This window comes from Cebidichthys violaceus, unplaced genomic scaffold (assembly GCF_023349555.1).
Source record: "Cebidichthys violaceus isolate CVI_PGR_0920_01 unplaced genomic scaffold, fCebVio1.0.p SCAF_61, whole genome shotgun sequence".
NCBI classification, from domain to species: domain Eukaryota; kingdom Metazoa; phylum Chordata; class Actinopteri; order Perciformes; family Stichaeidae; genus Cebidichthys; species Cebidichthys violaceus.
The window spans coordinates 1124928-1137074 of record NW_027176828.1 but is presented as its reverse complement, the minus strand read 5'-3'; the positions used below and the strand labels follow the sequence as shown (position 1 = coordinate 1137074).

The 12147-nt window shown below is 41.6% G+C and overlaps 2 protein-coding genes across 2 annotated transcripts; one reads left to right on the top strand and one right to left on the bottom strand.

The window, feature by feature from the left end:
* Positions 1 to 664: 664 nt before the first annotated feature.
* Positions 665 to 1892, bottom strand: LOC137890070 (trace amine-associated receptor 13c-like). The gene is made up of 2 exons (XM_068734167.1): positions 1726 to 1892; positions 665 to 1484 (listed from the first exon to the last, which is right to left on the bottom strand). Exons 1-2 carry the CDS (start codon positions 1890 to 1892, stop codon positions 665 to 667), a joined length of 987 nt encoding a protein of 328 aa, XP_068590268.1.
* Positions 1893 to 5063: 3171 nt separating this feature from the next.
* On the top strand, positions 5064 to 6297 carry LOC137890091 (trace amine-associated receptor 13c-like). Its single transcript, XM_068734190.1, has 2 exons — positions 5064 to 5275; positions 5481 to 6297. Exons 1-2 carry the CDS (start codon positions 5064 to 5066, stop codon positions 6295 to 6297), a joined length of 1029 nt encoding a protein of 342 aa, XP_068590291.1.
* The last annotated feature ends 5850 nt before the right edge of the window (positions 6298 to 12147 follow it).

Genomic DNA, 12147 nt, shown 5'->3' with positions numbered 1-12147 from the left:
TTACATTAGTACTAATCACAATTTTTTGGGAAGTCTGGGTCACCTTTGCATTGCGCAATGAAGCCTGCATGCTGGCCCGTCATAGCTGGAGCCCCGTCTGTAGTCACCAGATTTTTTTTTTGGTACCCTTTTTCTCCAAAAAAAACTGTTAAAAAGTCTACAATTAATTATTAATAGTAAAAAAGCATCTTAAAACATTTTGAAAGCCTAATTATTCATAGCAGTTTTGCAACTCTCACAATTATCTTAATATTTTTCTTCACAGTACAAACGTTTGTATATGATGAAATCAAGCTGGTCCCATTAGAAGAAAAAAAAATAGAAATAGATCTGTCACACCAACAGAAACCTGTAGATACAGGTAAGGAATAACTAAAGGCATGCATAATGTAAAGATAAGTTGAGTGCACTCACTTTAAGTTAAAGTGCTTCAGTGTATTTAAACATAACAATAGAACAACATAGTAACAAAACAGCATTTAATTGACCTCAAATTGAATGTGTTATATGTCAACTACAGATTCAAAATATTGAAAAACCAGTACTTTCACTTTTTAACTATATTTTTCCCGGCTATTACACCTTTCGAGTTTGCTTCAGTGACTCAGTAACAACAGCAAATCAATTTCCTCATTAATATATACAGTTACTCATCAGTCTGTCTCTACAGTATCTTACAATCACAAGAGCCCGGCTGCAGTATCTTGAGGGTGACTATGAGTTTAATAGATTTTCTAAACCAGGGGTAAAAGAAGGCATAGATCACTGGGTTAAGACAGGAGTTGAAAAACAGCAGCCAGAGTACAAACGTTGAGGATGAACTACTGTCTTCAATAACCTCACCTGTAAAGGATGGAGAGTAATATGGACAGAAACATATCAGAAACACAACCACAACAACACCAAGAGTCCTGGCTGCTTTCATCTCAGATTTCTTAGCAGTTACACCCACTGAACTTTGTTGTGAGACCGCTGCAATGTGGGACCGCATGACTTGAGCCTGAGACACAGCCACCACAAATATTCTCAAATACAGAACTATGATGACAGTGATGGGGCCGATAAAGGTGAAGACAAAGTCAACAGATCCTGTGATATGGTTAAGAACAACTACACACTCTCCGTAACAGGAATTATGTGAATCAGGATGTCTCACAAAGTCCATCAAAATGAGACTATTATAGAGAACAGAGTAAATCCAACACAGACAAACACAGATTTTTGTTTTGTCCAAAGTAACTCTGGTGTTATAGCGTAGAGGGTCACAAATAGCCAAATAACGATCAATTGATATGAGCACCATATTTCCAACTGAAGAAGAAGTAATGATAAAATCAACAACATAATACAGAGCACACATGAGGTCACCCAGAAACCAGCAAGCCTCTGCTGAAAGGATTTCAACCGGCATCAGCAGGAGGCCCACGAGAAAATCTGAGAGAGCCAGGGAGAGGATGAGGAGGTTGGTGGGGCTGTGGAGCTGCCTGGAGAGGAAGAATATCATTATTCATGAGATCATTATCAATGGTAGCTTGTTAGTAACATCAATGAATGTATTTTGGAGTCTAACATTGTATTTGAACACATCATATTTTAAAGTTAGGATTGTTAAAACAAAGATATATATATATATATATATTATTAACTAGACCATTTCAAGGAAGACATGTAATTCATGTAAATTGTCAGAACATGTATTGATTCATGCTGAAGGTTAATCTCTGCCTGAAGTGGGAGATAGAGATGATGACCAGCAGATTGAGAGCTGCGGTGAGCACAGAGATGAAAGACAGCAGAACGAGGATGCCGTCGGACTGAGGCGGCACTGGTTTCCTGCAGGAGTTGTTGAGGAGTAGTGGAAAACAGAAGTCAGCTCCTCCTGGTGCCTCCATTTCCTGAGACTGGTTGTGAGAAACTGCTGAGTTCTCTCTGATAAACAGCTGATTCATCCTTCCTACTGCTGCTATTTCTTCTCTCCAACAGAGACTAAAACCCCTTGCCTCTACTTTGATATATGCAGTAATCTTCACCTCAGTCTTCATCACTTCCCTCCATCTCTCACTTGGCATATTCCGTCTGTCATTGTTCTTTTTGTCATAAACTGAATAACAACTTTAGCAATCTTGATTATGGTTACCAGTTCATCCTTGATGGTAAAGTAGATTTGTTGCACATTTTAGACTACTGATTCTAACGTCACCTCTCTGATGGGGAAGGAAACCAGAGCTAGTGCGGGAGGTGGAGTGGTACCAGCTATAGTTTGGTGAGCTCAGCTCTAAGCACAGCCATGGCTGTACACAGGATTTTACTGTAGAAATACAGAGGTCCAAAAACTGAGTTCAGGAGGGGGCTTCAGGGGCATAACACCCTGAAAACAATTTGATTTCCCTGATCTGAATTTGTTCATGTTAAGATGTTTAAAGAAAATTGGATAACAATAGGTTTAAACCATGTCCGTGGGTATTAGTGGAAATTATCTGTCAAGCAGTAATACATGGGAATCAGGTTAAATGTTGCAATGAATGATCCACACTACAATCTTAAAATACAGAAAAGGCTAAAAATTATCACATAACATCTGAAAATGAATATTGACAATGTTTAATTGGTGTTCAGCTATAAACTAATTATAATTATAACAATAATCCAGCTCACCCTCTGTTTTCACTGCTTGTCCCTTTCTCTGTCTCTTGTCTTTCTGCCAACGTGTATTAAAATAGTTTTGTTGTGTGGTGGAGTAGGTGGACCCAAATGCACGCTCACACAGCAGGTTTAAATCCAGCCAAGGATTTTATTTAAAAAAAAAACACAAGTTCGAAACAGATAAACACAAACAAAAACTATAGCACCGTGTCCAGCGAACCAAAGTCGGGAGGGAAACTCTACCGAAAACACATCTGGAAACAGTCCGGACAGGGGAACAAACAGGACCTCGATCGGTGCGCTCCGTGGCACCACCCGGATCGGCCTCTTCGCGCTGGTGAATTCCCGAGGATCGACTCAGCGCGGCAGGAGAGCAGAAAAACAGTCAAAAAGGGTTAGAGGCGATCTTCCTCCTTAAAACAGACAATCTGGACTCACGTGGCACGAAAATCCAGACAGGTAACCGGACGGACTGACGGCGTGTCGGAGGAAAGCTGAGGTATTTAAGTCAGCTGGAGCTGATCATCCGAACTACCCACAGCTGAGCCCAAGGAGAAGGGCGTGGTCGAGGGCGGAACCCGGGGATGAAAACCGTAGGCTGACAAAAACAAAACATAAGCACATGGCCCTCAAAAACAAACCAGACAGGGGAAGAACAGAGGAGCACCCACTTGGAGCATACAGGGAAACCTAACAAATTTACTAAAATGATGTACACCGTCTTGATTTAATTTTTGTGTTTTTACCTGAATTATAGAAATATGTGTCAAACAGCACAAACGTATAAGCAAAATGTGTTTTCAAGAAGATATTCGAACAATAATACTATGTAATCACACTATAATTATGTTAGGAGTTTGTGTTGTTAAATTGTACATATAGATTCCACTGTATAACCCAAATAACAGGTATATGTATGTGGTAATAACACTTTGAATGTGATCAGATGGGTTTTTATTTGTGTTGAACAGCATACTTATAATCCCATCCTGGGCACGGTGAGCAGTACCTGCTCTTCCCATTACATCTCCATCACCTCTCTTTCTTTTTCTCTGTCTCCTCATCTTGTTCCCTATGCCTTCCCTACAGTAAGCCCGAAAGGAAAGGTGACTTTCGATTTTGCATTCATTGCCCCTTTGCTCTAGAACGTCCAGCTTGAAGACCTGAGACTTGCAGAATCAGTGACATTTATTGTTATTATTGTATACTATTTCTATAACCAGAGTGAAATCTGTGTTCACATTCTTGGAACAAAGTCAAACATATTTTCAGTGGATGCTGGACAATAAGGGTTGTCCCATGTTACCAATTCTGTTCAAGATTTTCATGGATAGGATCTCAAGGTGCAGCAGGAGGAAGAAGAGTGTCCACTTTGTGAACCAAAGAATTGCTTTTCTTCTTTTTGCAGATGACGTGGTTCTGCTGGCTCGAATAAGAGGAACAGCTCAGGACATAGAACAGGACAGAGGCACTGAAGGCACCACACAGGAAGACTGCCAGCAGCCTGTCAGGTCAGACTGAGCTTCCAGGCTCGGCTTGTAGGGCACAGTCATTGAGTTACAGGTAAGTTACAGAAGCAGGCATTGAGGGAGCAAACCGGTTCTCACTACCAATTTGTCAAACACAGACGCTTGGTCAGTGTTCCTCAGCATCTGATACCAATGCACACTTTAGCTTCTGTTTGAGACACCTATTTTTCAACTACTGCCTAGGTCACACCACATCACTTAAGCGCTGATTTTCAACTAGCAAACAGTTTTTGGAGCTCCCCAACAAAGACCCAAGGTAAGAGTAAAATCTGTGTTGGCTCAGCACTTGCACACGGTGCTTGAGCGCTATGTGTGAACTGTTCAAAGATGTGAGCCGGGAGGCTTGCCAGGGCATCGCAGACCTATTCCACATTATAGGTCACTTTAGCATTCTAAATATAAGGACCTGTCGGGGAGGCAGTCAGTTAGCCACAACCAATGCAAATGCAATAGACGGGTTTAAGAGAAACCTGACGAAGGAGTTGCCTGTGACAAAAGGAACTTTGTATTTGTTGCTTTTGCAACACAGACATAAGTTGTCATAAACATAACACATAACACTGTGGCTGATCCACATTGTCAAGATCTGTAGGCTAATAAGTGAACATTAGTGCAAACATGACTACGGCTATGTCACGTTGCTCTGTTAATTTGTGTAGTGTGAAAACTACAACAACTTCTTTATCTTATCCAGGTTCATGGCATAATAGTAACCAGAAGCTGTAATCTCCCTTCTTCTTGTCCTGGTCACAAGAGAAGGGGGAGGTGAAATACAGGGAAAAGACCAATGAAGATAGATGAAACAATAAGTCACTCCCACTAAGAGAAAGTTCACACCAGAGTAAAAGAGCAAGGAGGCATGTGGAGGAAGAAAAGAGATTAATCAGTTGTATGACGAGCACAGCAGCATCTTGTCTCCTCTTTCTGACAATGAAAAGCCTTGAAGAAGCCGAACTTTGCTTTCCAGAACTCCTCAACTCCTCCTGCAGGAAGGCCATCCGTCCTCACTCTGTATCTATGCTAACTTACATTTTACTGTCCTCCATCTCTCTGCTCACTGTGACTCTCAACCTGCTCGTCATCATCTCCATCTCCCACTTCAAGTATTCATATGTTTTATCAATTTATAAAACTGGTAGCTTTACAGAAATGAATGGTTAATGGAAATTAACAAAAAATATCAGATCTGGAAAGAAAAAAATATATATTTTTGTGTTTCAGTCATTGATTTTATCTCAATTGTCAATTGTCAATAAGACAATTCACGCTACCAATAATGATAAGCATGTTGTCCTCTTATTTCTTCAGGCAGCTCCACACACCCACCAACCTCCTCCTCCTCTCTCTGGCTGTCTCGGATTTCTTCGTGGGCCTCCTCATGTGCTTTCAAATTGTGCTCATAGACGGCTGCTGGTTCTTCGGTGACATCATGTGTATGCTTTATCAGTATCTAGGATACATCACCACCTCTGCCTCAGTAGGAACCATGGTGCTCATATCAGTTGACCGATATGTGGCTATTTGTGATTCTCTACATTATCTCAACAAAGTCACACAAAAAACAGTTAAGATCTGTGTTTGTCTGTGTTGGATATGTTCTGCTTTCCTTCACAGCCTGTTGCTGAAGGACAACCTGGAACAACCAGGCAGGTATAATTCCTGCTTTGGAGAGTGTGTCATTGTCATTGACTACATTTCTGGACTTGCAGATCTTTTTTTGACTTTTATTGGTCCTGTCACTGTCATCATAGTTCTGTATATGAGAGTATTTGTGGTGGCTGTGTTTCAGGCTCGTGCCATGCGGTCTCATACTGCAGCTTTCTCTGTCAAGTCTTCAGTACGTGTAACTGCTAAAAAATCTGAATTGAAAGCAGCCAGGACTCTTGGTGTTGTTATTGTCGTCTTTCTAATGTGCCTCTGCCCATATTATTGTGTTTCACTCACAGGCCAGGACACCTTGATCAATGCCTCAACTGCTGCCTTTGTAATATGTCTGGTCTTTTTCAACTCCTGTCTTAACCCTGTGATCTATGCCTTTTTCTACCCCTGGTTTAGAAAATCCATCAGGCTCATTGTTACTCTTAAGATACTGCAGCCTGGCTCATATGTGACAAACATACTCTAGAGAAACACTGCATGGTGGCTGAAATAAGACAGAACAATGTACTTGGTCATGGTGGTGAGAATTTAGTAACAGATGTAAAAGTCTTGTTACAATGACCTTTGTATGAACACTATTACATGCAGATCATATATGTGTCTCTACATTGTGTACTGTTTCAATGCAACACTGAAATCTACAACTACTCGACTCTAGAAAATGTGTTGCCTTATTTGTTATATGTTTCCTGTAAGGCACACATATAAAAAATAAGTTGAAGGATCTTTGGACTAATATAATATACTAAATATTGTTTTCTTTTCTTGGATCCAACAGGTCTTTAGTTGTACTGCGTCACTTTAATGCATCTCTCTCTTTCCTGTTTAGAAAAAGGAGCCTGTCAGCATCATGTCAAGGGGCCTTTCACAGATTTTACAAATGGTCTGCAAAAATGTTTTAATTGGTCGACTTTTTTATTGATTATCTCTTTCAGGTAGTTGTGAAACTGTGTTCAGCACCTGTACTTACTTTCCCTCAGTTTGGTTAGCCCATACCGTGAGAGGTGGAATAAAACTTGTTCTCTCTTACGCAAGTTTACAAAATCACTCCAATGTACCTTGACTCTGAAAATAACACACTAAATATTTTGAAATTTTTGATCTGCCCCTGTTAAAGGACAACCAAAATGTAGTAATTGAGCCATAACCACTCTGTATTCTTTTGGGGATCCCAAACACAGAAATTAACTAAATATAGAACCCGGACATCTGAATGGACAGAGACAGTATGCAGCGGACACATCACTAGTTTAATAATAAAGTTAGCAAGATGACTCAGCCAAACTTAGAATAATGTAAAGATTGAAGTGGCTGACTTGCAGGCATGTAATGTGAAGGAACAAGTGTAATTGTGTTTGTTTGGTTTCACTGTTAAGTATGACAGGTAGTAATGTGAGTATATAATCGGCAGGTAAAAAGAAAACTGCTTTACAGGCTTGAAAGATACATTTTTCAATGAGGGACACCTCAACAATTAATCCTGAAGAAAATAAGCTTAAGAAGTTTTGGATTCAAATGGTGGCCTGCAGTGTTTTCTTGTGAACAAACAATAGTAAAGTTTACTTAAAATGCAAGTTTTTGAATCCTGACAATGTCTGAAATCAGGAGAGAACAAAAAAATACTGATTGCTTTGAATGAATATTATATAATATGATATTTATAATATGAATAAAGACTAACATCCTGATAGTGTGATTTAAATGTTCATTAGAGATAATGTTATACAACACTATTTCTCACACACAGCCTGCCTCCTTCTCCCCCTCCCTCTGTCACAGAAACACACAGATACATTAACTCTGTCTCTCTTTCCCTGTCACACTCTAATCTGCACATCTCTTCCTTTTAAGTGCAGTTTTGGTCACCTTTGCGCTCCTTTGTCCTGCAGACCAGAAGGCTACCAACTTTGCCTTAGCTGACGTAACACACTTTAAAAGTCCTCGCTCTACACAAATATCAGTGAGATTTGCAATAAGGTTTGTGTGGTTCTCACCGAAAATGTACTTACGTATTCATAATTAATTAGTTACACAATGAATCCTAGCTCAAAGCTCTTTAACGCTGTGTTTACACACATACATATACAAAGGTCCAAAAACTGAGTTTACAAGGGGGCTTTGGGGGCATGCCTCCAAAAAAAACCATTTCCCTTTTCTAAATATGTGCATTTAAAATTTTTGAAGATCAAAACATTGGATGACAAGAGATTTGTTCAGATGTGTAGTTACCAGAATATATGTTACTGATTAAGAGTAAGTTAGGATGGCACACAGCACAAATTGAAATTTTTTATTTTCGGTGAAAACAAAAGCACTTTCAGGATATGTATTTTTTGGAATTATGTAGCTTCAAGGTTTAAACTCCCACATCATAGCACAATATATGGACAAGCTCTTTTTACTTTGATAAAGTGGAGCAAAAAAAAGTTAGAGAGGTTTTAGTATAGAGAGGTCAGGCGAGGTCAACCAAAATGTAATTTTGTTCCAGCTGTTCCATTGTAATTTGATATACTATATAATTATATATTTCACTTCTTTTATCACTAATAGTGTTCAATCTATCCAAATACAGCAGTTTGGTATCATTTTGAGAGCCTGAATTCCAGGACCTTCCAGGACCTTACTAGCCTATGATTGGTCGATTTGAGTCAATGAACCCTCTTTCGACGCATCAGAGTCCATACTATTGAAAGGATCCCTTGTGCCTTTGATTGACAGAATCGTTAGCCAGTCACAATAAAAACACTACCGGATCGTCAAATATCTAAAATCTGATTTGCTGAAACTTATATCCCTCTCCTTTTAGCTAGCAGTCACAGAGAGAGACTAAACCTCTCTATTCAGTTAGAGGGGTGTCCGGTGAGCACAGGGATGGTGAAATTGAACGGAAATAGTTCTCCATTTGTTGCAAAACATCAAAAAGTAAGGTGCCGTTTATGATGTAAATTGCTATTGAGTTTGGTATTGCTGGTGTCTGATACCTAATAACTCTGTGATGGTGTGTCATAGGAATATGAGTCATATCCCTGTAATCCTCAGGTTACTGGCAATCTTTAGAGCTAATGTGTGTTAGCATTGAGCTACAGAGCACAGCGTTAGAGGCATAAATGTGGCAAGTGGGTCTGCCCAGGGGGCACTATACAGATTTTTACAGATCATAATCGTGCATCGTTTGAAGCATGAGGGGACTTCACACAGCTCCAGTGATCATTTGAAGACCTGCGTGAAGATGGAGGCCAGCTGGTCAGCACAGACTTTCAGGCACGAGGTTGACACATCTTGGCCCGCAGCCTTCCTGATCTTCTGTCTGTGAAGGAGCCGACTCACATCCTCTTCGCAGCTCCTCAGTGCTGGAGAGGGGACTTATCTGGAAGGACTTTTTACTTCTGCTGGGGGTCTTCAACACATGGGCAATAATAGAGGAACCTGAAGGGGGGTGACTGGGATGAATTGCTTGCCCAGTCTGAACATCAGTCCTGCTTTGTTACTGGACGTGTGTGCCAGTTATAGATTGGCCATAATATACACCAGGTTAGAGCATAGGGTGATTAATGAGAGCACTTGGTACTGGAACACCTGAGGCTAAAGATCAATGATCGACTTTGTGATCATATCATCAGATCTGCGGCCGTATGTCTTGGACACTCGGGTGAAGAGCAGAGCTGTAAGCTGGGGGACTGCCTTACAGAACTCAAATGTATACTAATGTGTACACACAAAAAACATGTATATGCCCTTTCCAACTTATAAACTGGTATGTATAAAAGAAGAAGTGTACCCAGGAGTGTATCCATCTCCTGGAGGAACAGCTGAACTTCTAAACTCACCTGCATTTAGATAGAAGATAAGTATCTTGTTCTTGCTTCTCGAGCGTGTACTACCATGTGTTTGCATCCAATTTCTGTCCGTTCCTCTGCCCAGCGGTCACGTAGACATTGGGCCGCTTTCAGGAGCCGTGACCCCACTAACCTCATCTATCCTACTCTCTCAGCTCGGGGCGAGCAAGTGGTGGCAGGGGGGCTCTGGAATTGCCAGTCGGCAGTGCCGAAAGCTGAGTTCATCTCAGGTTACGCTTCCTTGCTCTCCCTTAACTTTCTTGCTCTAACTGAGACCTGGATCACACCAGAAAACACCACCACACCCGCAGCTCTGTCAGATGTGTACTCTTTCTCTCACACTCCCAGAGCTGGGAGGCGGGGTGGTGGTACTGGCCTGCTAATTTCCCCAAAATGGAAATACTCTCTTGTCTCTGTTCCACAGTTCTCCCCGTCCACTTTTGAATTTCATGCTGTTACTGACACTTATCCAGTCAAGCTCACCATTGCTGTTGTGTATCGCCCACCAGGGCCTCTTGGTGAGTTCCTGGAGGAGCTCGACACATTAGTTTCGCACTTCCATGACGATGGCTCGGCACTCATCCTGCTCGGTGACTTCAACATCCAGACCGATAAGTTTGAACCTCTTCTTTCCTTCCTCTCCTCCTTTGACCTTTACCACTCCTCTTCTCCTCCTACCCACAAGGCCGGCAACCAGCTGGATCTTATCTTCACTAGGCACTGTTCTACTGCTAACCTCTCCGTCACTCCCCTCCAGCTCTCTGACCACTATTTCATGTCCTACTCCCTCTCCCTATCCTCTCCCCCATCACTTCCTCCACCTACCCACATGGTTTCTACCCGTAGTCATCTCCGCTCCCTCTCCCCTGCTGATCTTTCCTCTTCTGTTACCTCTGCTCTCCCTGACCCTGAATCCTTCTCTCTTCTATTCCCTGACACTGCGACTGATCTTCTCCTCTCAACCCTTACTTCTTCTTTGGACAAACTCTGTCCCTTCACGCCATGCCATGGTCAAGCCCTACACCCCCGCCCGATCACTTCGCTCTGCTGCCTCGGGGCGATTGGTTGCCCTGTCGCTCAGAGGTCCCTGTGGCCGATCAACCCGGTCACGGCTGTTTTCTGTCCTGGCCCCACAGTGGTGGAATGAACTTCCCACTGATGTCAGGACAGCAGAGTCGCTGCCCATCTTTCGGCGCAGGCTGAAAACCCACCTCTTCAGGAAGTGCTACCCTGAGCCTTCCACTTAGCACTTATTGTATTCATACTAGCTTGTTGCACTTATTGTATTCGTATTACTTTTTTGCACTAACTATTTTTCTTTGTTTCTGCACTGTACTTTGGCTCTGAGTTATGCTCTGCTTCATGCTCTTAGATGCTTGTTTGGAAAAGGAAATGTACTTATGACTTCTGGCGACTAGTAGTTCTTTTGATTACCAATGTTGAATGCACTTATTGTAAGTCGCTTTGGATAAAAGCGTCTGCTAAATGACTGTAATGTAAAGAATGTGCACTGAGTGCACAACTCACATGTACGTTTCTTTTGGTCTGAGAGCTTTTTAACTTCAAGGCCTGAAATATTTAGGGTGGAATCCGAGTGGGCCATGTTAAAAGGCTTTATTGTCGATGCGGCTGCCACATGGACTTGTCAGTGCCAGTTGTGGCAGCAAACTAAGAACCAAGGAAGCCAATAGGGCTTAAAGGTATTGGTTGAATCAAACAGTGTTTTTACTGACGCAAAGCTTCAGTACACGGGAATTCAGTACAAATTGAGGCAAAGTTATCCAAAATCACAAAGCAAAGGCAGAGTCAAGAAATACAAAAGTAAGCTATAAAACCAATGTGAAATACACAAAAAAAACTCTGCAACACTTGACTTGGAAATACTAAGACAAATGGGCAACAGAGAAGATGAGCACATAGACTAAAGACCACTGAGGCCACCCCTATAATTTGCGAGCAAATTCTGTCTTTAAAATTAAGCTCCAGGTGTCTCAAGGGGGTTTTCAAAAGTGTTGGTCACACTATTATATTAAATTTTATAACTTATTTCGTTAACAAGGACTACACCCCGAACATATCTCATTTACTCTGCACAAAGTATTTAAGCATATTTGACCCACTGACTTCCTCTTTGACTCAGTTTCTACAAGATGTGCGACAGACAAGCAAAACCTAAACCGCTTACTTTGTACAAAGGCTCTTTCTCTACCCTTCAAATAACAAACTGTTTGAAGATGACCAGCTATATACTGAAGTACCGGACATCCATCCACCGAAGTCATCAGCCCTTACAAACAGTCTCGGGGGGAGATTCCGACTTCGGCGTCCTGACGCCACTCTCCCAGATCCAGATGCTGGAACTACGGCCGCATATCCCACATTTCCAAGTGGACCGTCTCTCGTCTGAAGAACGCAATTATTCAGCGCAACATCCCTTTCCAATTAAAAAGCAAAACTTTCGAAACTGTTCACGGACGCAC